General features: G+C 46.4%; 1 protein-coding gene across 3 annotated transcripts in view; it reads left to right on the top strand.

The window, feature by feature from the left end:
- Positions 1–26,889, top strand: part of LOC119379425 (WD repeat-containing protein 11) — a 448,867-nt gene that overhangs the window by 357,909 nt on the left and 64,069 nt on the right. For all 3 annotated transcript variants that reach the window (XM_037648735.2, XM_037648734.2, XM_037648736.2), the window contains one exon: positions 16,194–16,386. In XM_037648735.2, the coding sequence (XP_037504663.1) occupies positions 16,194–16,386 (193 nt within the window). The remainder of the gene's footprint in view (positions 1–16,193; positions 16,387–26,889) is intronic.

Genomic DNA, 26,889 nt, shown 5'->3' with positions numbered 1-26,889 from the left:
TAGAAACTCGCCGAAGACAAGGAGAAGAAGAAGAAGACAGCGGGCACGGAAGAGCGCGTGCATTAATGAGCAAATAAAGAAAAAGAAGAATCTTGTTCATCGTTTGCATCGAACGCAGTTTGTCTCGATCGTCTCGTCTCGTTTCTGCGACATGGTGCCGTGACCAGGATAGTGGCTGCTCCTCTTCCGACTGGCCACGGGATACCAGGACGAAGGACTGGCCACAGAAGACGGAAGAAGAGGAGGACCCAGTGCGAACCGACGGCTGCGAGACGGGACATCGACAGCTGAGAGCGGCACATACACGGAGGACGACACAGACACGGATGAAGACTCGCCGCTGAAATCTGTAAGCGACCAGCAGTTCCTAATTTATCAAAAATGAACCGAGACGTGATTTCAAAGAAAAGAAAAACGCTGAGGACGCAAATAACAAACCTAGCAAGCGAAGCAGAAAAGAAGCTTCAGGAGAATCAAGATCCCACCGCGATATCGCTGCTAGCCAGCCAGATCAAAGGCATCGCAGAAATATTAAAGAAAGTGGACGAGCAGATGGAAGAGTTTGTAACGCCGGAAACAGCCGAATCCGAGTTTGCGAAAACAACCGAGTACGAGCTGAAGATAATTAGCATTCTGCACAACATCAATGCGTACCTTTGCCGACAAGAACAGCGCGAGACAGGGAGGGCGCAAGGCACCTCTAATGACAGTGCTAGGCAAGTGCCGCAAGCAACGGCTGTAAAGCTACCAAAGGTAGAATTAATGAAGTTTGATGGCGACAAGAGGAAGTGGCAGAGGTTTTGGCATCAGTTTGAGTCAGCTGTTCACGGGAGAACTGATTTAAACGAGAACCAAAAGTTCACCTACCTTCTGTCATCACTAACCGGGAGAGCGGCAGCTACCGTGGAGGGATTTCAATTTTCAGACAGCAACTACATGAAAGCTATCGATCTGCTCAAGCAGCGTTATGGAAAAGACGAAGCGCTTGTAGAAATGCACATGAAAGAGCTAACTAACCTGAGTACAGTAGCAAGCTGCAGCGACTATGAAGGATTAAGAAGACTGTCAGACAAGGTGCAAGTGCACACACGTGGGCTGGAATCCTTAGGCGTGAAAATCGAGTCATATGCGTCAATGCTCCTGCCGGTATTGAAAAGATCTTTACCTGTGGAGATGCACATGGGGTTCCAGCTGAGACAAAGAGAATTGGCCGGCAGATCTTCAATGCAAGACCAGAATGCAGCTAAACATCACGAAGACACTCTGAGGTGTCTGATGAGATATATCGAAGATCAAGTAGAGTGCAGAGAAGAATTGGGCGAACGGAAGGAAAGCTACGGCAACAAATCTGACGGTAGACAACAGAAAAGAACAGTTAATTTTCAGAGTACAGCTGCAAAGTTTTGCATATTTTGTGAGGCCAACACCCACTATACGGATGACTGTAGGAAAACTATGACGCATGAAGAGAAGAAAATGAAGCTAAAAGCGTCAAATAGATGTTTCCGTTGCACGATGCCTCGACATACCGCCAAAATATGCAAGGCAAACATAAGGTGTAAAATTTGTGGGAAATGGCATGCAACGTCCATGTGTCGGAGAAAAGAACTTACAGCTCAATGTACAGCGGCCGTGCAAGGCACAAATGAAAATAAGGAAGAGCAAGAGTCTACATGCCAATATATGAACATATCATCAAGCATTTTTCTACAGACTGCAGTGGCACTAGCAGAAGGTAAAAACATGTCATGCTATTGTCGGGTTCTGTTAGACACCGGAAGCCAAAGAACGTTCATTTTTAAGAGCTTATCGGAGAAACTTGGTTGTCCGGTCAAAGGAAAAGAAAGGCTGACGATAGGCTCTTTCGGAGGCGGACAAGATGAAAAGACTATGAATTCGGTTGAAGTTAAACTTAGAAGTGCATACAATGGCGAAGAAGTTTTGTTGGAAGCACTAGAAGTTGATGTAATATCAAGAGAAAGAATACCATTCCTGCCTGTCTCATTGAAGAAGAAGTACGAAGACGATGGATTAAAGCTGGCTGACGGCCTTTATACAAGCACAGACTGCAGGGAAATCGGAATCCTTGTTGGATCAGACCAGTATTGGCAAATAATGACCGGAGGAATTCGAAAACTGGAAGAGAAGTTGACAGCAGCAGAGACCATATTCGGTTGGACAGTGCAGGGCAAAGCCAAGTTAGCTGCAACATTAATGAAAAGGTCAACCGTTATGGTACTTCACGTTGAAGTGGAAAAATCAGACATAGAGACAGAACTAAAGCATTTCTGGGATATTGAAACAATCGGCATAAAGGGCACCGAGCAAGATGCAAAGAGAGAAGATGTGATGGAGTACTTCAACAGGAACTTGAAGTATGAAGAGAAGAGATACTCGGTACAACTTCCATGGAAAGACAACGTGGAGCTTGATGAAAACAAGAGTGTAGCAATGACCAGACTGAAACAGCTCACTCGAAGGTTACGGAAGGACGAAAGTATAATGCGGCGTTACGACAGTGCCATCAGAGAATATTTGAATAGTGGAGTGGCAGAAGTGGCCGAGGACCAAAGTGCACCACTGACACACTGCTACTATATGCCGCACCAAGCCGTAATCAGGGAAGATCGTCAAACTACAAAAATAAGAATAGTATTTGATGCATCCTCATCGTCCACAAAAGGGTTATCTTTAAACGACAACCTCGAAACTGGACCGAATCTTAATTGCAATCTTGTGCACATGCTGATGAACTTCCGACACCATCGCATTGCAATGACAGCTGATATTGAAAAGGCATTCTTACAAATTTTGGTACATGAGGAAGACAGAGACGCACTACGTTTTCTTTGGTGGGACAGACTTCCGAGTGGAAGCGATGCAAGAGTTGTAACTTGGCGAATGTCAAGAGTAACGTTTGGCACTGCTCCGAGTACGTTCCTGCTGGCAGCAACAGTGCAACACCACCTCAGCAAGTTGGAGGATAAGTTTCCGGAGACCATTAAGCAGCTGAGGAGCAACATCTACGTCGACGACGTGATAATGGGAGCCGAATCGCCCGAAGAAGCCGAAAAACTTTACCGGGAGTCAAAAGAAATCTTCCAAGAGGCATCAATGACCCTGAGAAAGTTCAATACGAATGAGCCTCGATTACAACAAACTATAAAGAAGGAAGAGGAAAATGCAAGCGTCGGAACTTCCTCCCAAATAAAGGTTCTTGGCATCAGATGGAATTTCAAGGAAGACAGACTGTACCTACCATCGTTTGAAATAAAAGACATCGATACAAGCGGTACATTAACGAAGAGGCAAATGTTACAGCTCACAGCAAGGATATACGATCCGCTGGGAGTCTTCACTCCATTCACGGTAACAGCCAAGCGAGAACTACAAAACATGTGGAGGAAAGGAACGTCTTGGGATGACGTACTACCAGATGACGAAACGGAGTTGTGGAGGAAATGGACTCAAGAGCTGGAATCCATTCAAGAGTTCATTGTACCAAGATGGATTGATGTGAAACAGAGGAGGAAACCTATTCACACGGAACTTCATTTGTTTTCCGATGCAAGCCCATATGCATACGGAACAGCAGCCTACTTAGTAAATGACTACGAGAGTGAAAAAGAGGCTGATATACACATTGCAAAAGGACGACTAGCGCCAATGAAACAAATGTCGTTGCCGCGACTCGAGCTAATGGCTGCATTGCTGTCGGCACGTCTCTCGGAATACATCAAAAGTGGCTTTGTAAGGAAGATTGATGAAACAAGATATTGGACGGACTCGACCATTGTTCTCAATTGGTTACATGGACAGAAAAAGAGGGACATCTTTGTAGAAAATAGGGTGAAGGAGATAAAGGAGAAAACAAAGCTTTCAGAGTGGAAATACATTGCAAGTGAAGAGAACCCCGCTGATCTCATGACCAGAGGTGTGAGCGCAAAGAGTTTGATACAGTCGGAACTGTGGTGGCATGGTCCAAAGTGGCTTGTTACGGAAAACAGGACTACAGTGAAGACGGAGACGGAAGAAAATGTCGAAAGTAGCGAATGCTATGCGACTAACACATGCGTGCCAATTCCGGCAGTGATCGACGCGGAGAAGTATGGAACGTACATCCGATTGCTCAGGGTAACAGCTTGGGTTCTGAGATACATACAGATTATAAGAAAGAAGAAACGGATAATTAGAGCTCTGAGCTATGAGGAACTGAAGAATGCAGAGTCGACGATAATAAAAATAGAGCAACGACAAATACGGGAACATATCACACTGAACAAGAGCAACAATACTAAGACAACAAGGATGTTTCTTTACGGCAGGGAAGTCTTCGAAGATGATCAAGGGCTGATAAGACACAAGGTTCGCCTGTCTCAAAGCGGATTAACCTACAACAAAAAACATCCAATTGTGCTACCAAAGTGGACGGCCGGTACGAAGCTGCTAGTACGACATGTTCATCAACTCGCGTTGCACGGAGGAGTAAGCGCAACGCTTTCGCAGCTTAGAACCAAGTATTGGATAATCCAAGGAAGGCAGCTGGTGAAGAATGTAATTCACGGATGTTTAAAGTGTCAACGATTTGACGCCAAACCGATTCAGCAAGAAACAGCACCCCTTCCTGCCGACAGAGTCAACGAGCGACAACCATTTGAAGTGACTGGCGTGGATTTTGCAGGCCCGATGCTTATAAAGGACGCAGTGAAAGGCACGAGAAAACTGTACATCACAGTATTCGTGTGCGCAACAACGAGAGCTGTACATCTCGAACTTGTGGACAACTGTAAGACAGACGCATTCCTACATGCATTCAGAAGATTTACCGCGAGAAGAGGCCTATGTCGCACAATATACAGTGACAACGCAAGGACGTTCAAGAAGGCCAACAGAGAAATCAATCGCATGCTCAAAGAATTACAAGAAGTCTCTGAAAGAGTTAGCCAAGGAGATCAAATAAAGTGGAAGTATATCGCCGAACAAGCACCTTGGTGGGGAGGCTTCTATGAAAGGATAATACGAAGCATGAAATCATCAATGAGGAAAGTCATCGGAAAGAGACTGCTAACCAGAGAAGAGATGGAAACAATCACCACTGAAGTTGAAGCTGTGCTTAATAACAGACCGTTGACTTATGTATACAGCGAACCGGATGAGCCGCTACCTATTGTGCCGGCTGACATAATAGGTGGAAAATACAGGCTTCCAGGCAATAACGAAGATCAACACGAAGCCAACATAGAAGAAATCTGGAGAAATCGACAAAAGGTCACGAAAGACTGGTGGAAAAGATGGAACAAAGAATATCTGAAAGAACTGAGAGAGCAAGCTAACGCAAGTAAACAAGCAACGAGAGTGAACCGAGGAGATATCGTACTGCTCGGTTCACGCACTCCTAAATCACTCTGGAACCTGGCTAAAGTCATGGAAGTTTATTCGGGAGTCGACGGGAAGACGCGCTCCTGTCTTTTGAAAACCAACGGAAAACTCATTCGGAGACCTATACAACATATATACAAACTTGAAGGTTGTTTCGAATGACGAGAAGAAAACTTCATGCGGGCCGGAACATATAGAAACTCGCCGAAGACAAGGAGAAGAAGAAGAAGACAGCGGGCACGGAAGAGCGCGCGCATTAATGAGCAAATAAAGAAAAAGAAGAATCTTGTTCATCGTTCGCATCGAACGCAGTTTGTCTCGATCGTCTCGTCTCGTTTCTGCGACAGTGACACCTTTTTTTTCTCGTTAATTCACTGAATTATTTGGAGCCAGCGAGGAGGCGCAAGATGCACAACCATACGCGCGTAAAGCTCTAGCGATGAATCGGTACCAAATGGCCTTGAACCGCCGAGCTTTATTGGAGAGCGCAACGTGTGCATTTTTTCTTCTCCGCTAGCGGGTTTGCACGACATAGGGCACGTCAGTGCCGTGCCCGTCTTCATGACTTTACTGAGATGCCCAAGCAAGCCCCGTTTCGCCTCCTCAAGAATACTGGCTCCGTGTCTTATCCAACATCTACAAAGATTGCACACCTACCTTGCTTCTCCACAAGAAAAGCCAATGAATTGTGATAAAGGGGTCAGACAAGATACGATCTCTCCAGTGTTGTTCACTGCATGCTAGAGTAGGCTGGGAAAGAATGGGAATAAAGATTAACGGAGAATATCTCAACTTACGGTTTCCATATGACATAGTTCTCTTTAGCAATGATGGAGACAAATTGCAAAAAATGATTCAAGACTTAAATCAAAGAAGTATTTAAGTATGGGTGAATATGAATGTGCTGAAGACAAAGATAATGCTCAATAGCCTGGCAAAAAAACAAGTGTTCAAAGTTAGCAGCTAGCCTTTAGAATATGTGCCAGAGGATGTATATCTAGGTCATTTACTAACAGGAGACCTAAAAAGAAATTTCACCGAAGAATAAGGATGGGCTGGAGCACATACAGCAGACATTCATAAATCTTGGCAGGCAATCTGGCACTGTTCCTAGGCAAAAAGTATGTATGAGGCCTGCCTGGCATATCGATAATAGTGGTAGAGCATGCATAAGCCAACCATCAGTTAACTTGCATACAGAAAAAAAATCACACGCCTGAACAGTTATCTTTCACGTAGACCTCCACACGTTCCTGATTGATAAGTATTGCCTCTTGCCTGGGCATGTGCTGATAAAGTTTCGGGGCCTTCTTTCTATTCCGCCGTTGTGCGCCTTTTCAATTGTTAATTGTGTGGAGATAGGTTTAGCACAAAGCTTACCCTACGAGGCGACCGTGAAGAAACACGACGTTCTGCACTGCCGCAGCGAACTAAGACGCTACGGCCGGGTTCGTCGACTCTGGCACGGCGCAGGAAAGGCACTCGAAGCAGGAGGTCAACAAACAACACGGGTTTATTAACCCAAGATGCAGCACAGTACGACAGTCACGGGCTTGCAGGCCGTAAAGGGAACTCCGCAAGACCGATCGAGTACGCTTGCCAGCGGCGCTACGACTATCACACAAAGGGCAGCAGTCGAGCACGCGAACGAGAAGCCGCCTGCTAGAGCAGCGCGTCAACCTCTCGTGCTAGCCTGGGAGCATCTGACGCGGGCAAGCCCGCGCCAGACAGAAGCGAGCTCAAGGGGGAAGGGGGTTGTCACTGGCGGCCAATGAGGACAGGCGTTGCGCAGTGACGTAAGCTAGCTTGGTGGCGTGAGCATGTCGAGGCATGCCCGGACGCGTGCCCGCGCGCCAGGAAGCCGACGCACGGCTCGCACCAGACAAAGAGGCCTGGCGCTGCCGCCGTGGTCACCATACTGCCAATTAACGGCGGTCCCCGGCGCTTGAGCCGCGCGAGCCCAACACACGCGCTAGCTGGGGAACGAGGCGCCAAAGGGGTGGGCGCGCTCGATTCCCACAATTGGCATTTGTGTTGTCCTGACTTTTCTCTTGTGTCCGTGTTTGAACGCTCACCATCTTTTAACCCTTTGTAGGTTTGCCTATATTTTTGACACAATCATATAAAAAGCGGCTGTGGTATATTCATTCAAGCTACAAAGAAATAGTATAAAACAAATTTCATCAAAATCAAGGCTGTAGTTTACCGAAAAAAAGTGGGACATATATGTCCCACTGACTCATGAGAGTGTTTTCAAAAAGTGGAAAAACACTGTCCCACTGTCTCATGAAGGCACCATCTCGAGATTGCATCAACGGGTATTTGGGGTGAAACGGCCGAAGCAAGTGGCACAGAGTATCACTTCTCAAGTTGTGTTGAGGGTAGTTGTACGGACCTCATTTCCAGCAGTAAAACACCACCTGCACCTGCGCCTCTTGTGAGCCTTTATAGCGCTGTGATCTGTTTCTGTAAAGCTTACTTTACCGCATGGACCAACCATTTTTTCTCCATTTGCATGTCCTTGCTTTGGCTGTTGAAATTGTCGAGTACAGCTGTTGTCCCTGAATATGCGCCTACTTGTCAAGGGGAATATGATATCAAGGAAAATATTTCCATGCACAATACCCGCAATTATGCTGAGGAATGAGCATGGCAATATCTCAGGGGATTGTTTCGATGCATTTATCGGTCAAGTTATTGTGCAAATTTACAAAAAACACTTGATGACTGGAAGCTCAAATCACCTCTCTGAAAAACCAGAAAAAGAGATAATTATCCATTATTTTGATTGGTAGGTTCTTTCTCTCTGAAGAAGAAAATTCAGAGGCTATCATAAAAGGTTGACCGAAATTCAACGTCACTATAACACTACTTCCGCCCTTCGAAAGTGTAGTACAAGTTTTTTCGTCAAGAATACGAAGACTTATAGGTAAGATACGAGTGACTTATTGTTGACTTATCGGGTGATGTGAAAGAAAATTTTTCTTGCAGACTGAAAAGTGGGACATATGTGTGCCGCTGTCGCACAATCATTGCATATAGCCAGTTGTAACATATAGGGCTCAAACTTTGCATATAAAAAGAAGCTTGAGAAGAAGTTAAGGACTCCGTAGTGTGCAGTTTAATGGAAAATGATAGGTATGACATACAGAGGTCAGAAGACAGCAGAATCGATCAGAGAGCAGACAGGGGTAACCAATATTCTAGTTGATGTTAAAGGGACACTAAAGGCAAATATTAAGTCGACGTTAATTGTTGAAATAACGGTCCAGAAACCTCGTAGTGCTACTTTTGTGCCAAGGAAGTGCTTATTTTGAAATAAAATCACGTTTTAGTGGTCCGCATTGCGTTAGCGTACTTTAAATCACCCGCCTGAAAGCGGTGTTTCCCACGTCACTGCTGCCGTGCCCAACGTTGCCCACCTTTACTGCGCGGCGGCTTGCACTGGCGGCGTGTGCCATTTGGGCATCCGGCAACATCACATGCATGCGGCATTTTGTTGAACTTTGTCAGAGCGACTTTCACGAACGCGCAAAACACATGCGGCAGTACGCGATACCGAAACTACCACTGAGACGCGACCGCGTGAGCGAAGCAGGGCGCCGAGCAAAGCGGTTCGGCGAAAATGGAACCTTTGAACCACGCGCGCCGTTCCCCATGGCAATGCAAAGGAGGTTCTTTTTTCCATGAATCAAACAGAAACGAACAAGCAGCATTTTATTACATCTTTTGATGCACGGAGGGTTCTTTTTTTATTGCAGCTAGTTTGATTACGAGTGGTTAATTGTAGTCGAACTCTCTCACGTCATCGGGATCATTTCCAAAATGTGCCGCTCGTGGCGCTCATCGTGTGATACTTTTAGCTTAACTTCTCGGTAAGTGGGGCACTGCTGTTGATAATATTGCCGTTTCAGACGTCGTACACTGAGCTTTCACTCTGACATAAATTGTTATTTGTCTTTAGTGTCCCTTTAAGTTACTGGAAAAATGTACTGCACAAACAGACGGAACGAAGAAAGGTAACACAAGTGCAAGAAATGGGCTGGGGCCAGCCAGATAATGTGTAGGACAGACCACCAGTTAAAGGGCCCCTGACATGAAAACTTGAAGCTCAATAAAATTTGTGTTATTCCATTCTCCTGCTTAAATCATACCTCTGACTTCTCATTGAGTACTAGTGGTGAACGTAGTCTCGAGCATATTGTACTGTGGTTTTAAAGCAAACACAAGTGCTCATCTGAGTTGGCAGCTTCTTGTGACAGTTGTCATCAATATGACACAAACACTAGTGGCATCTCAGTCTCCCTGTGACATTTCACCCCTTCATTGGCTATTGTCTTGAGGGATGCACACAATACCACCTCACATGTTGGAAGCCTTGATCTCTCTCCTCCTTCATTCTCTTGGTGGTTCTGGCTGCTTATGCCAGTAACATATTCTTTACCATCAAGTGGGGGCTGTTATGGTATATGTGTCGTGTGGTAGACAGAAATTGCAGCACAAGAACGTGCCTAGTGTGTCGCACCCTAGCTCATACGACAGAACCCAGGTGTCATTCCTTCCCGGACAAGGGGCCAGTTATGTTCTTCTCTGTTCGTTTTCTCCTTGATGTGGATTGAAGTCCCGTCAAGGAGATGATCGACGTCGATGAAGCAGGAGGCAGGTTGGAGGTAATAAAAACTTGAAGGTATATTACAGCGAAATATTTACAGTCATATGTACAGCTTGCCGAAGCACACTGATGATAACATAGACATCAACAGCGTCTTACTCTTCTACTTTACTTTTCTTAAGTTAGAGCCTAGAACACTGTTACAACATACAACGAACTGAGTCTCACTGTTCGACCACTGAGTGGTTACGGAGACAAAAGTTGCATCGTACGGAGTCTTACTGATCGATCACTTAAGTGATTACAGCCTAGACTGAAGGGAAACGAATTCCGTCCAGTCTTTAGTACCTTGCGGTAAACAAAGAAAAGGGGAGGTGGCCACTACTGGACCGCCTCAACATTCTCTTATCCAATCCGTTTACCCTCAGATTAAGCCACTCCCTACTGGGCTGTCCCTAATCTCGACAGCAGTGTCTTTGCAGTGTAGACAGGTGTTTTGGCACTCTTTCCCATCATGGCTCTCCCTCTCCTTATCTCATGCTTTCAGGGATTCTCACGGTCGAAATACATCGGTATTGTAGCCCTGGTGCATCCACACCATTTTCCCACACTCATCGAGTTGAGCCCACAGTGCCAGTCGTTAAACAGTTCCGGGAAACAAAAGGCGTTTGCGTGTCCTTGCCTCTCTCGCATTTGGACCGTGCATTGCTGCGAAAGCACATGTCGGTCGTTAAAGTGTCCCCTCGAGCGACGGCGGAGAGCAGGAGATGTTTACCCGCCTCGTCTTCCCACGCGTTCGTGCCGCTCTTCCCCAAGCCGGCCTCTGAGAAGAGAACGGTCGCTTAACCGCAACCCCTGAGGGCCAGCGGGGGGAGACAAGCTGCTCAAAGGAAGCCGTTTGCTTTCCATTGATAATTGCACAAAGACCGTGCAGAGAGAGAGCCGAGAAAGAAGCTTTGTATAACGTACAGTGCCGCGCCGTCCCTTCTGCACGATCGACTTATGAGCGGCAAACATAACAGGGCCCCTCTCTCAACATCACTGACATTGGAGCACATGTCATCTTGTTTTGCACCACCGCAGTGGGGCACTATTTGGTTAAGATTTTGGGCGGGCATTTTGAAGTGACGCCATTCCATGAGTAAGAGCCATGCTACTTACTGCAACAGAAAAAACAAGATACAAAATTTTTGTGTCAGTACTCCATAAACGTGTGTACTACACGTATTTGGTAGAGCTGTGCGAACAGCAAAATTTGGGGTGCGAAGCGAATTCAAATATTAAAGTGTGAGTGCGAATCGAATCGAATATTTTTCGAATATTTCTCGAATATTTCTAGAATATTTTTCGAATATTTCGAAGCGAAATTGCAGAAAAAAAGTTAGAGAGGGTTCCTAAGCATATTTTTATGAGATAGCAACATGAAAGTGTTTCTTTTCGCTAGGTTGATGAAAGACTGGCGGGGTGGTGTTTCATAGTTGTCTTATCAAGAATGAGGCAATGTATAGGCCGAATTCTATTTATGTACATGATTTGGTGCAACCAAAGTGTTGCCAACAACACTTTACACGTGATGGGCAAAGATGCCATTTCCTAAGCCTCTCCTCCTCAACTTTTGTGGAAGCCCAAATGATGTGGCGGACAAGGGCGTGCTCCCTTCAAGTCCGGTGTTGCAAATCTGCCTCCCAGACGTCGATATATAAGAACATATTTTGGATGCTAAAAAACTTCGGCGTCCGATTTTTCGGACTTTTTTCCGAAATTTCAGGCCCAAAACAGCATTAATGAGCCCCCAACGCTGCCACATCTTTCATCTCCATGTTGGAACCAGCATTTTCTTGAGTGCGACATTTGCGACCGAAGCGGCGCTTGAAAGGCAGCTTTGCCGCAATACGGGGGTCTGATGAGGTGAAGCATATTGAATATCTAGGGACCACTTCCAATCGGACGTTGACTGTCTCTTGGTAAAGTTCGACCGTAACGGAGCTTGAAAGGCAGCTTTGCCGCAATACCGGGGTGTGATGAGGTGAAGCTTATTAAAAAAAATAGGGACCACTTCCAATCTGACGTTGACTGTCTCTTGACAAAGTTCGACCGTAACGGAGCTTGAAAGGCAGCTTTGCCGCAATATCGGGGTGTGATGAGGTGAAGCATATTGAAAATCTGGGGACCACTTTCAATCGGATGTTGACTGTGTCTTGGCAATAATCGACCATAACGGAGCTTGAAAGGCAGCTTTGGCGCAGTACGAGAGTGTAATGAGGTGAAGCATATTAAAAATCTTAAGGGGTCACTTTCAATCGGACGTTGACTGTATTTGTTTTTGGGAAGTTCGAATAGTAAAATTCCAGTGCGAATCGAATCGAATAGCAAACACTATTCGAAAAATATTCGAGATTTCGAATATTCGCACACCCCTAGTATTTGGCTTTCTGAGCGTCTATCTGTACATTGAACATACACAGCACCTCAACATATTATTTCTATATCTTACATCATAATCATATTTGTGCAGAGATAATTATATACTGTCTGAAATGGCTTTGTATAGATTAATTTCTTTGGATTCAGCTAGCTTAGGGCTATGGGTCGGCTCAATGTTTTCAAACTCTTTTTAAGCAAAGAATGCTATAAAAGACAATCAATCTCAGATTGGTGTGCACTTTGATTAGAGCATTGGCTGTCTCTGATTGACTTTTTTTGGGTGCCATATTGATTGCAAGTTAAAAAGAGATTTGTAGGAAGTGACTGTTGAAGAGCCCCACAACAGTTGTTTGTGGCTGTTTCTTGTTGCGGCCTCAGAGCTACTTTAGCGATGTGAAAGCAATGATGTGGATACTTGAAGTACTCTTCTTGGGTATTCTTGGTTGCTACCGAAATAATTGTTGTGTGCGGGCTGAGCCTCAGCTCGGACTGTCTTATTTTTGAAACCGCACCGACCCTGCTCCTGGCCGGTTTCGGGCAACCACTCTCCAAGTGGTGACATCCCTGTTTTCCGGCTGGCCACAAAAGGGACCCTGAGCATGTCAGTTCGGCACCCCGCTCCATTGTTGTTAGATAATTAAGAGTGCTTTCCATTGAAGGCTGTCTATGCTCTTTAAACTACTGTGCCTTACAGTGTTCTTCACTCATACCACTTGTGAAACTCTGTTTTGAAATCTGGACATTCGTATGGACAAATTTGCACAGGATAGCAAACACCACCCGGGAGCGATGACACACCGCATCGCCACGATCACTGCAGTCTTCGTTGTCAGTGCTGCGGCAAGAATTAGGAGAAGTACTTTCAAGAAAGGTGAAAGAGTTCTGTGGCCCCAGTATCGAAATGTAAGTCGTAAAGGTGTACACACTGCTCGCTCCATCAATGCAGCGTTGCTTGCGGACTTGAGCATCAGAACACTAAAAAGATGCTATTTATTATCTGATATACTCTGATGTAGCACAAACTGACACACAGACACGAGAAGGCACATAATGACACTATCATAAGTACACTGTAAGGACACGTGTGTTAGTTCGTGCTACTTCGTTGTTGACATGATTCATCTACAAGCCTGCATTGCAACCCTGTTGCAGTGTGGGCTGCAAGCTGGGCTTGCAGCCCATTTCATTTTTCTGCCTACAGGTGGCACCACAATCAGCAGATCTCCACTATTTCGGCCAGTGTCGTGTTCGGATTTTGATACATGAAGCCTATACGCCTAGTGCGCGCCGACGGAAGAGCCATAGGCGGCGAACTCGGTCATTACTCTCGGGAAAGCAAGCAGACGGCCTCCGTGGTTTCCTACGTTGTTGTAGGTGTGTTTCCGCGTTGTTCACGTTTGCGTAGTGAAATAAGCAATGTTCGTCGTATGTGTGGTGTCCGAAACTTCAAGGGATGTCGAATAAGAATTGCTGTGGAGTGGAGTGCTCAAACACCTAAAAAAAACGCGCCCGGAACGCGGTTTTACTCACTTACCGCAAGGCCCCCTGAGCAAGAGCGACGGAAGCAATGGATCGCCGCTGTTCATTGGCAAAGGCGAGCCGCTTCGTCATTGTGAGAGTTTACACGTCGCTTCTTTTTCTAATGCTTTCGTTCTGCCATATCGGTGCTCGCTGGATGCACTCGATCATGTTGACACTGGTAGACGACCAAAGTTATCAGCCTGAGCATGCGTTGGTTCGGTTCGACTGCCGTGCCCCCCAAGGGCACTTCGCTCAAACGTTCTATATTTCAGAAGTGTTGTAGTTCGGGCGAGTTGGTCATCCATGAACTTATCTTGTACTAGCGCGGTACATGTACCGCACTATTACAAGCTAAGTTCTATATTTATTATTTACAGAAACAGAACAAGAAGTGATTGAGACGTCACCTTTGTAAACAAAACAAAGTGGATGTTCACCACGAGCTGCACCTCATAGCTGGGTCTTAATTGTTACGCTGGTCTGCGCGTCGCACCTTTGATATTCACCGGCATGACGATTCACTCTACGCGGACGTTCGTTCTCCTCTGCAGTCGGTCATCACATGTCTCCTCGGCGACCCTCTTCAAAGCTTGTCACTGCTCCCGCGGCGTCATCTCTTGATACTTTACTCACAGCACTAGATCATCAAACAACACGTCTTCTGCGGTCGAGCCAACGATGCTATCACTAGAACGACATAACTTCGTCGCTGACTAACTCCTCACTGACTGACTCTCCGTCGCCGCGCGCTCTATCGGCTCGCACCTGGACCTGGGTTCGGGAAGGTGCGTATGATTCGTCTGTGTGTAGCACAGCGAAAGCTAGAGAAAGGGCGAGATCTTCTCACCGATTCGTCTGCAGAATCAGACGGCAACGCTGGCTGTGCTTTGCTTTCTCCAATATCCCGATCTTTCGCGTGCGTTGGCTGTGTCGGTGGCGTTGGTGGCGTCTTCTGCGGAGAGGGGCGCGCTCTCGGCGCCTTTTTATGCTTGTTTTTTCGATGCGCGCGCTCTCTCGCGCACGAGCCGTCGGCCCGTCAGCGCCAGGCTTTCACGCCGTCGTTCGAAATCGGCAACGTGCGCTTAGTTAAGCGCTCGTTTGTGACAAACATCGTGCCCAAGTCCACTTTCGTAGAGGCCCGCGCCTTTCCTGCAGCTGCCAGTGCAGAATTAGTTGTCTGGCACCCGAACGAAGGGGAAATAGCAGGCGCGAACTTCATCCATCTCCTCACATAAAAGCTGTGCAACGCGCTGTCGTCTGCTCGGCTTCCCGCACGTGCTGTCGGCGGCGCCCGCTAGGTGGCTATCAGTGGCGCCTCTATAGGCGGTGCACAAGGCGTATGGGGAGTTTCGCAACTTGTATGATTGAAGAACTCTGATGCCTTACCTGTATGTCTATGGGCCGACGCCACCAATGGCATAACAATAACGTTTCCCTCTTGAATGATAAGTGTTTTGATTGAATTCGTGGCTGCTTATTTGCTTGTGTGCTTTCATGCTTGGGGAATGAAAGGGCTTTTTTTTTCCTTCCCTTTGCATTTTAACTTGCGATGCTCCAGTACTTTCTCAACGTTTTTTTCTCGTGGCCAACCTAGTGTACATTGAGCAGCTTTCCAGGTTCATTGTGAGTGCCACTATGTTCTCCCAGAAAAACAGAACCTTATGCACACATATTGACATCTTCCATTGCGAGACAGGCGAAGACAGCAACAACAGAGGCAGACGAAAACCCTACGAAAGGAGATTGCTTGGCCAACTTATGAAGATGATAGTGTAGTGCGCACCTAGCAATGCACATCAATATTATTAAGTCCTTATCTGCCTCGTTAATTTTTGGTCACCCTCTTACCTGTGTGACATAACGCCAAAACAGCCTACTCTGCTGAATTCGTCCTTTGCTACTGTTAAAGCACTGATTACACGTTCACATTTATTTTTTATGTTGCTTGACCATCTGCAGGATACATAGTCCTTTGTTGTAGAGCTTTTAACATGCAACTTTTCAACCTTTATAATGAGCAGGCTTGCTTAGTATTTTTGTGACTAATATAATTAATAACAGCCCAGACATATACTTTCTCTAAATAGCTGCTCTCATATATAATGTTCTCCTACGTATTATTGTATGGAATAGTGGCCTTTGATATAGGCTCTTACCTGTCTATTATTGAGGCACTTGTGAAATTCTCTGATATTTTCCCATCATAAATAGGGAGTGCTTCCAATCTATACAACTGTCTTCTCTGCTGATTGTGCAGGGCTTGCTTAGTGGCATCCCTCAAAACCGAAAGCAAAGCACAGTCAGTCGTGAAGCTGGTGGCCACAAACCTGATTGCCAACGGTCGCACATGGGATGGTGTTCAGCTGCTTTGTCTCATTGGCAAAGGCCTTGATGCCTGTCGCTACCTGCAGGCAGCTGGCCAATGGGAGGACTCAGTCTGGCTAGCAAAGGTAAGTGTCTGTAGGATCACTGAGACCCGTGGTGTACTTACATTACCGTGCACCTTTAAGGTGGCTGCACTGCCAGTGTACTGTGACGAGTAGAGGCTAGGGTGATCATGCAAGTGCATGGCCACACTTCATGAAGTACCAGTGTAACAAGCAAGATTTTAAGTTGGCGCAGAAAAAAAAAAACTGTGCTTGCTTTTATACTACTTTGAACTGCTTGTACTGACAGAGCCAGTGGATGTTATGGAACTATGCATTGCAAAAAAATTATAAGCAGCACAATTCACATCGTGAGGTGTTGAAGTATTGTGCAAGCCTGCTATGATTTTATTCTCTTCCATGTGCAAAGTCAGAGTGGCTGCAGACACGTAATTCTTTTTGTACACACCAACATAAAAACACTACCCACAAGAGAAGGACACCATCTCATTGAAAGTCAGGGGAAAAATGCGCAGCTTGCATTAGTGGCGCAAGGCTGGAGCCATCAGCGGAACTAGTGTTCAACCTAGCTATAAGTTTTGCTAGTATTGCCAAGCTTTTGCTGAGGGGCTACTAAGTGTGCCTAGACTTGGCTACACATGTCACATGACTACCTGTTACGTGATGATGTGATTTTAGTCACGTAACAGCTAGATTCCACTCCTGCGCCAAAGTGCGCCAAATTGAATTTACTGCGCCATCCTGATAAAATCAACGTAAATTGCGCCAAACTTCGCCAGAGTCTCTGGTTTCGGGGTGGCTATCACCAACAATCGCACCGCCGGGTCGTCAAAACATGTGCAGCTTGATTTTGGGGCCGCCAAAGTCACAACCACGGACCAAGAATTATTCCGTTGAATAAACAGCGCTCGCGCGAGCGTCCCAATCTATGATGCCATGATCGGTGCCGAAGCAGCTTCAAGTAGACTCGATGGCAAGATGCATCCTCCGCAGAAGCTCGTGACGCCGAGGCCAATCAGTAGCGTGAATGTATGGCGGTGATTCATCGGCGGACGTCGTCTGTTCCAGAAACGCTGCTGATAGCTCGTTTCAGGAGACGCACGGCTCGTAATTGAAGTAATGTTCAGTAATAACTACACGCATGCCGCTAGAATGTCTGTCACTCCTGTTTCTGGACATCGCGGAATAATATTTGGGAAAACTAGCAGTAGATGTATGGAGCAATGTCGAATTTTCCGTGCTTCACGTCAATGGAAGATCACGTGAATGGTGGGAACGCGTTGACACTTTTCATCAAATATACTTTATCCATGGATCTTCATCCAGAGGAGCTTTTTCGTAATTTTCAGTGATGCTACCGCTGCGCCAATTGTGCCAGACTGCACCAAAGTGCCCTGGCTGCTACAACCTGCTGCATTTCCTCAAAATTTGGCGATTCTGCGCCAAACCTGCGCCAAAGGGGTGTACTCTGACTTTCAGAAATGAAACTAACTACATGAGGTTCCCCCATTGAGAGCGACATCGCGCTGTACGCGGACGTACGCGGACGTTCTCCATGAGAGTGATGAAAATGGAGACAAAATACAGTATAACCTCGTTACAACGGATCTGTTTACAACAGACATTCGGATATTACATGCCAATTTGCGGCGTTATGCCGACCTCCGTATTAGTTCCATTGATTGATCTTCGTTTACAACGGATTCTGGTACAACGGACATTCGGATATAATTGACTAAAATTTCAGGCCAGCAAGGTGGTCAGGACTCCTTTAGAGCGGACTTTTCTACCACGGTCATTAACTTCCGACTTCAAACATCGCTTAGCGTACTTTCGGGACGGGAGCAGCGCACCGCGGATATCGACGTACCGATTTAAGAACGAAGGCCGCCGATCCCCGGTCTGTCAATGATCAGCTATGCCTAGCTGTAGCGACAAAAAAACGGCGCGCAGCGTGCTTGGTGTTGCGTTTGGGACGCTGACACGCGAAATTGCGAGCCGCTGCCACCGATTCTCCGCGCGGTCGCTGCGCGGCGAGCTTGGCCGGGGGTCCGCTGCCGATGCGTAAAATGCCCATCCGCAGTTCTGAGGAGCCAGCGGGCAATGCGATTCGTTGCTTGAGACGAAGGACATTACGGCTTCTTCGCTTTCGCATGTCCGCTAGCGCGATGTTCTTGCCCGCAAAGTTCGGATTTGGCTCGTACATCGGCACCGTGAACGGAGTTAGGCCTAACCACGACATCTAGTAGAAAGCTCGGTTGCGATGTGCGTGGCCGCAGTGCCCGATGTTTCAAAGTACGTCATGCTCGATTGCGAGTACAAGGAGTTGTCCCGCGGTGATCTTCGTCATAAGCTTCAAAGTGCTGATAAGAAGAACCTCGAACAGCGGGTCCAACGAGTCAGCGCTATTAGTCGCACGTCTGCGATGTTCGCGATGAGTGCGGCGCGCTATTGTAATCTGATGATTGAGCTTCCGCTTGCAGCTGCCCAACTAAAGCGTTCCAAATTATCGTCGACCCGTAAACACAGAACGAGTGCGAACGCGTCACTAAGTAACGCAATTTTCGACAGCCACGACCTCACGACGCACAAGCAGCAGACGATGATCCCGAAGCGAGCATTTAACACGTTTTGGCTGCTTCTGCGGTAATACCGCAGAAGCAGCCAAAACGTGTTTTTTGTACGCTTGTTACTGAATGGAGGAGCCAGCTGAAAACGGAGAACTTGAACGCGGAGAAATGCTCTTTACGACGAGCCCAAAATGGTGGCGCCCAGTTGCGCTGTTGCTGAGCTATAATTTTTAAAAATGCTTTTTTTTATATTTCCGCAATTTTCGCCAAGTCGGCAGACGCAAAACAAATTTTTTATAGCACTTCTACGTAGTTTTCATTGAAGATATTTTGGAATCAGATAGAAATGAGCTACAGAAAATGAAAATGCAATTTTCCAAAAATCGTATTTTTTTGGTCCCTCGTTAAAAATAAGACCATGTTTGTGACTCGTAATTCTCTCCGGTTATAACAGACCCATTCAGTGTTTACATGAAAGTCTGTTGTAACAGTACTTGGATTTTACATACTCCCTTTACAACAGACCAAAATCCTCTTCACTATGAAGGTCTGTTGTAATGAGGTTATACTGTATCAATATGGTGTTGTCAAGCGGACGAAGGAACTGCGTTTTGTGTTTTTTTTTTTTTTAAATCAAAGCATCAGCTGTAGGCAATATGGCGTAGCAGCAGTCAAGCGACATGCAGCCATGAAACGGCACATTGATGCTACCAGTCGTCATTGAGACGCTTCAGGTGGGCTGCAGCGGCCGAAAACGATCCAGCCGACTTTGGAATTCGGCAGTCCATGGAACGTTTTGCAGTGTGACCGCGTGACAAACGCAGAAACTCTTTTTGTGCTTGGCATGACTCTCAAGGGCATCCCATACTCGTGGGCCGACACAGCAACTGCCTTGTTTCCCAAGTTATTTGGAGATTCCGAAACAGCGAAGCAGTTTAGTTGTAAGAGGTTCAAGGCATCCTACATAGTTAGTGATGGCCTCGGGCCGCATTTCAAGAAACTTGTGCTTGACGAGCTGAGCAAGCCGGATGTAGTTTCTTCTGTTAGCATTGACGAGACCCCTCTTCCTGAACAGAGGTGCCAACAACTTGATGTTGTAGTTAGGCATTTCTCCAACAAAATGCAGCGAGTTGTGGAACACCTACAGTCTTTCCGGCTGGGCTCTGCGAGTTCGGAAATTTTGGCTAGTGATGTGCGGAGAGCAATGATGGACCTGCCACAGAAAAATGTCATTTGCTTTTCTATGGATGGCCCTAATGCAGTGAAAAGCTTCAGAAAAAAGATGCAGGAAGCATACCCTGACATCATAGATGTAGGAGAGTGCTGCTTGCACAAAGTGCACAACTCATTTGCCCGCGGCTTGAGTGCTGTTGGCTCGGATGTCGACGCTGCTGTGGTCGATGTTTATTACTTTAAGAATTCTTCGGCTCAGAATGAATTGTTGAAGGCAGAGCACCTGCTCGAAAAGCTAGTTTTGCTGCTCCAAAACGCAATTTTGCCTGCTCCAAAAGCTGCTCCAAAGTGGCCTAAGCCAGTAGCATCACTGAATTTTGTTCCACGGTTGGTAATCGTTCCTGCGGTAATACCCCCTGAAAGGTTCTGCCCTTTTGAGCTCGTGAGTGTTAGGATCGCAGTTCGAATATTTTGCTTGTTCTTTTTTCAAGTGTCCTCTCATTAATAAAAAAATGCTTCCTGGTCGGAGCAGCCGCTACTCTGTTTTAATTTGTGCAGTTGCCAGTAATTGGCCCATCGCTGATGGCGCTGGCGTCGGAAGGCCCACTGTGAAGCGGCTATGCTATGTTATATGTCCATCCCTCGCTTTCCAGGGTCAATAGCCGACGGTAAAGAAAAAATTAGTTTCCATTAAAGGCAAAGCAGTGAATGCGATAGCAACAAATTGTATTGTTATACGAAGTAAGGGTAGCAGCTAACTCTTTTGGACCCGATCTCGCGTAACTCAACAGAAGGCAGATTTAAGAGAGTACAGCCGCTTCGGGGACTGAAGTGGTTTTCGAGCTTTCAGTTGTCTATACGTGAAGTAAGCGTTGCGAGCACAGCATGTTTCCGATCCGTCTCCTGATGCCTGTCGAGATAACACGCGCGCCAGCGACTGCGCCCTTCGAGTGACGCAGCAACACCCCCCCCCCTCCCACCTCCACTCCCGTCCCTTCTTGTTCCTTACGAAAGACGCGCGGAGCGTTCCCTCTCTGCTTGATGAGCAATCGACGGCAGGCCTCGCGCACAGGGTGATGTTATCGTATGTGGCGTCCGTGCGACGGAGACGGCCGGCTCGTTTCATCTCCGCTTCAGCCGCGTTCGTCGCTCGCGAGCTTTTACACGCGGGTAGAACAACGATGCGTGGGTAGATGTTATCGTGCGTGGGGTGATGCTATCAATTTGGACTTTATAGTGAAAATTACGGCAACGGTGACGCCAAAAACCCGTCGAGAGTGTGCATATAATTGCTATATCGCAATAAAAAGAAAAAAAAATAATTATGGCAGCTTCGCACTAGTGGTGTCAAGCCTGAAGGAAGAGCCCATCCGGGTGGCCTTCCTTGTTTATCTTTTTGTCTTTCTTCTCTTTCTTTCTCTTTATTTCTGTTTCTTGTATCTCCTTTTTGGATCGGTTTCTTTCTGTCTTTCTTTCTTTCTCTTGCCTTTCTACCTCTTTCTATTTATCGCTTCCTCTTTCTGTCTCTTTCTGCTTCTTAATTTCTTTCCATTTCTGTCTTTCTTTCTTTCAGTCTTGCTCTCTGTTTTTTCTCTCTCTTTTCCGTGTCTTGTTGTTTTCTTCTCTCTCTTTCTATGTCTTTTTCTGTCTTTCTATCTTTTTATGTCTTTATTCCCTTTATTTTTCTGCATTTTTTCTCTTTCTGTCTCTCTTTCACGTGTTTCACGTGCTCCACTTTACCGAGCAGACTTTTCGTTTAAAGGGCCCCTCACCAGGTTTGACAATTTTGAGCTAACGAGCGCAATGCATACACTGGGCGTTCACGATCACGTCTGCCAAAATTTCCAACGCTACGCGCCGCGGAAATGGGTCAAATTTCAAGGTGAATGCTGCTTGCCCTTCCTCTCGTGGGCGCACGCCCAGAGAATGAGGGGATGACATACGTGAGAAAATGGCCCTACCTAGATGGTAGTGCTGTGACGTCACTCCTCTACGTAGACGACTGTGCTCTGACGTCGCCAACAGTAGCACGTGACTGCGATAATTATTTGACACGACATGTGTAGTTTGTGTAATTTGTTGCTTGAATAGATTAATAAAACTTGAGAGAAATAATGAGACACACAAAGGGAATGTGTGCGTCTTTTTCATTTTTTTTTTCGTGAATTGCAGCAAGATGCGTGGCTAATAATGTACCTCCGTTTCCCATGTGTTTGTGTCCCCGCGGTTAGCGCATCGAAGAGGCGCCAGCCCTGGAAACTAAAGTAATGTTCTGCCGTGTTCGAGCACTCATTATGCTCATTTATTCTACCGCGTCCAAGTAAACGGTAATGCGGCACTGGCTCATGATACCGCCACTCTCATGCCCGTACAAATGTCGCAACTTTCATGCCCATCCCGCAGAAACAGGCAGTACACCACAGAGAACGCCGACAAAACGCCCACGGCCGCTACATAAGATAAAGGTAGCGGCCGTGCAATGCCGCTCGCGTGCTCGGGCACATCTTGCGCACTTAACTATGCATGCGCATGACGTGTTCATGCATATGGGTCAAGTGAAGAGGGCAGGGAAGGGATTTGGCTTGTGAAGGCTACACGGGGCGAGTGGCAAGAGTTTGAATCTCGCCTCCTCGCATCATGGTTTCGCGCCGCTACAGATTATTGTTTTTCTCAGCTCGTAATGAACCGATTTGAAAAATTCTTGCAGCATACTGCGCTTCATTCGGCACACAACAACTTCCAGCGTCTAACTAAAATTTGCTCTGTGGCCTGGTGAGGGGCCCTTTAATGCTCGCACCTGCTGTACTTGGTAGTGGAGCTTGCCCAATTCCTGTCGGGCGCATACCAACCTGAGGAGTTTTCCACGACGGAGCACAAGTTACCGATAGCTTAAACAGCTTCACTGTTCAAAAATGAGGAGCCATTTCACTCTGCAAGCTGGACGACCAGCGAAGCTGTTTAGCGCAAAGCACAGATACGAAATGGTGGACGCCAGTTTTGTATTTAGGCCAGGTTGTTACCGGCCCGGCTGTTAATGTTCATTACGCATTATTTTTTGCACTGCACTTTAGAGGGCATTAGGGAATGTCCTAGCCGTACACCGCTTCACTGTAAAAGGAAAACGAAGTTTGCAATATCATTAGTCCCCCGTTGAATGCACTTTCGGACACTTCCGCGGATGCTTGGCTTAAAGCCGGTCTCTGTCTTCCAGGCAACTCGACGCATGTACAAGCGATAGTCTGGAGGCAGTGCGAGAATGCTCAGCACAGAGAGGAGTCAGAGAGAGAGGGAAGGGAGTGTCGGAGGAAGTTGGCTTTCTGAGCTCAGATAAGTGATGTCATGTGGCGCCCAGCATTGCAATCGATCGAGGAGAAAAAGAGCCTAACCTTTGTCTATGAGTCGTCTTAGGGGAATGCGTTGGCAACAGTGAGAATCTTTAGCATTGAGGAACTGTTGTATGTCACGGCATTTGTATATCACTTGTGATGATAATTACGTAGATGTATTTAGAGTATTATGTCATAAAGTAGAATGTTCAGTATCCAGTATTTTGTTTGTTTGCTATTTACGAAAAAAAATCGCTGCAGAATAGGCTGTTTGACAACACTCAAGTGCAGGAAGGCCCTATTTTGGCATTATCGAGTGAAATATGGAGTACTCCTGAGATTATTTTCTACATGAGATATGCAATGAATAGAAATTTTTCTAGCTCTTCATAAGAGCCCCATAATAATTATTCAGGTGCTTGAATGTAAATGCAACTTGCTTCTCCAGTGTACTCCAGGATGTGAAATTAGATGCTCCAGAGTGCTCCAAGATGCCAAATTAGCTGCTCCAAAGTGCTCCAAGTTGGAACTTTCTGCTGCTCCAAGGTGCTCGAAAATGAAAATTTTGCTGCTCCCAAAATTGCTCCAAATCAGAAGTCCTCGGTAGCATCACTGTGTCATGGGACTAGCTATTACTGATGTTGCGTGATTTTAGTCGCGTGACAAAATGTTGCGTGATTTTTAGTGACACAAATAGTTACATGATGTTACACGATTCTAGTCACGTGGGTTACGTCATGTTACGTGATTTTAGTCACGTGACTAGATCTTGCATGATTTTTGTCACGTGACTAGTTATTACATGATGCTTCGCACTAGTGGCGCCAAGCCTGAAGGGAGTGCTTCTTTGTTTCTCTTTATTTTTGTATTTCTTTCTTCCTCTCTTTCCTTTTCTTTCATCTCGCTGTTTATTGTGTTTTTTGTCTGTGTTAAATCTATTTTTTCTTTCTCTATGTATTTCTTTGTCTTTCTCACTCTATCTTTCTCTCTCTCTATCACTCGCTTCCTTTTGCTTTCTATTTCTCTCTCTTTATATCTGTCTCTATCTTACTTTCTTTCTTTTTCTCTCTCTCTTTCTCACTGTGCTATGCTTTACTGTCTCCCCTCCTCCTTTCTCTCCTCCTCACCCTCACTTCCCTTTCCCGCCACCTTGCTTTACTCTATTATACAAATGTATGCTATGCTCTGCTATCGTGCCTGGATAGCCGAGTGGTTAAGACACTCGCCTTCGGATCGTGGGTATGGGGGTTCGAATCCTGCCGCCTCATCAGAATTATTTTTTCGCGATGATTTTCTCTTTCGTCATATCTTTCTTTCTGTCTCTCTGTTTCTTTCTCTCTCTCTGTGCTCGTTCTCTCGTCTCACCCATCAGGGTGATTACACGCCGTGTCGGAGAAATCGGCACACGTGTTTTGGAAGCGAAGAGCACGTACCGGTTCATGATGTTGATAATTACTGCTCACACTACCTAGCGCAACGAAAAGCTTAAAGAGCTCCACTCTTAACATCTCTTTCAAGAAAGCAAGAAAGAGGGGTACAGCATTTCATGGTACGACATATGCAGATGCGACGCGTCAGGGGGCAGCGTCACACTGGCCTCCGCCACTTGCCCGGCTTGCGCTGAGCAAGCCGTTGGCTGTGGCATCTGCCCCCATAGCGGCAGTAGTTAAACCTACTCCACCAACTTGTGAACAGAGCCCGGCGACCTCAAGGCCATCAGGTGTCAAGGCCTCGTCTCACTAGGCGAGGCCTCAAACTCGGAACTATACTCGCAGACAACTTTTCTTGGCAATGAAGGAAAGGCTGTGGGGACAGAGCTAGTGCACATGTACTGCTCCGCGAAGTGGTCCGGTTCGGCGTGCGTTTCGATTTTAGTTTTGGTTTGTGAACCTTCCGTATCTCCTGTGACGGCCATTTGATTATTCAAGCAGCCGTCACAGGCTTAGACAGCCATTTGTTAGTGAAATTCGTCACAGGCTCCCTCGGCGAATCGTCGGGAAAGCTGGAGGGTGACGAGCACTCACCTGAAGACGAAGACGCCATTTTGACTGTGAGGTGCATGTAAAAGGTGCGACGTTTTCACAGGTCCAAAACCGCGAAATGACACTGCATAAAGCAAAACAAATATAAATATCTCCTTGGTACGTGCTGACCCTCTCTTCAAACAGCGCCCCATAGAAAATAAAGTAATGTTGTTGTGTTTTATTCTCACGCAGAAACCACGGACGCAGTTGTGGGACCATATTCTTCAGTGGTAGCACACGCATAGTTCAGCTCTGTAGCCTTCCCTTCATTGCCAAGAAAAGTTGTCCGCGAGTATACCAGCCTGCATACAGGGTCGTCCAGCGCCTCCCAGTAGGCAATGGACACTACATTGGTGCCATTGGTGCCGAAAGAGTGGCGCAGTTCTGTCAACCGCAACAAAAAAGAAAAGCAGAAAATCAGGGGTCCTGACAAGGACCCTTGAGCAAAGCGTTTGAATTACTTTCACACACAGAACACCTTTGCTTTTCTCTAAAATGTCTACCCAAATAATGCATTGGAATATCGGGAGCTTGAGCTGTTATCCTAGTACCAGCCGAAGGTGTCCTCTGTCCATAAGACAGGTGAATTTCCTTCGGCATTTTGCCATCTATAGACCTTTTTTTCACGGGCGCCGCCATATTGCTTTGCGGGCGGCACCGTCTCTGGTCTGGCAGCTCACTGGCATGTGTGAAGCTCCGCGTTTGTATAGCTGCTATGGTATGGCAGGTATACGTGCGGTTGCAGTTGCAGTCTGTTCTTTTCGTTCTGACGCGCTGAATTTCGTATCAAGTGATGCAGTCTAGGTAGGAAATGAGTCTGTGAGACGTCCTGAAAAGGTTTGATCCAGTGAGGGTCAAAGATGTTAATATACGACAGCGTGAGCATGTTGCAAGTGGTCAATATCATTTATTTTCGGCACTGTGGTTCTGTTGGAAAAACCCGCAAATATTTCGACTCGTACCAGGGCAAGCAAGTGCTGGCACCCTTTGGGGATACAATGAATTTTTTCTTGGACTGTAAGCTTTGTTTGTTTTTGCATTCATGGTTTATTTATGCTGTCGTACCGACTACCGCTCATACATGTGGTCGTACGTGAGCGCGCAGTCTCGATTTCGTGGCAAGGATGGCATCTTTTTGTTACAAACTGTTGTCTATTGTGTTTCTTAACTTTTAAGCGACTGCTTATTACTCGCTCGTTTATTGCCCTCAGGTGTGAGCGAAATTACAGCTATTTACAGGCAAGTGCTGGCACATAAAAACGATGCTGATGCGGACATGCCGGCACACTTTTTTTTTTTTTTTTTGAGAGTCGCAATATTTGATTGGCTTTCGGCGGCGATAAAGTAAGATGGTTAGCGGGTTTCTTTTGCCGGTGCGGCACGAAGCGCGCCCGGGCTGAAGCCTGTGATCGGCATCGGAGGTGATCCCTGTTTATTTTTTCTGAATAACTTCTTCTACCATATGTATTGATT

This window comes from Rhipicephalus sanguineus, chromosome 1 (genome assembly GCF_013339695.2).
Source record: "Rhipicephalus sanguineus isolate Rsan-2018 chromosome 1, BIME_Rsan_1.4, whole genome shotgun sequence".
Taxonomy (NCBI): Eukaryota; Metazoa; Arthropoda; class Arachnida; order Ixodida; family Ixodidae; genus Rhipicephalus; species Rhipicephalus sanguineus.
The sequence above is the reverse complement of the archived record's forward strand: the minus strand, read 5'-3'. Positions and strand labels throughout refer to the sequence as shown.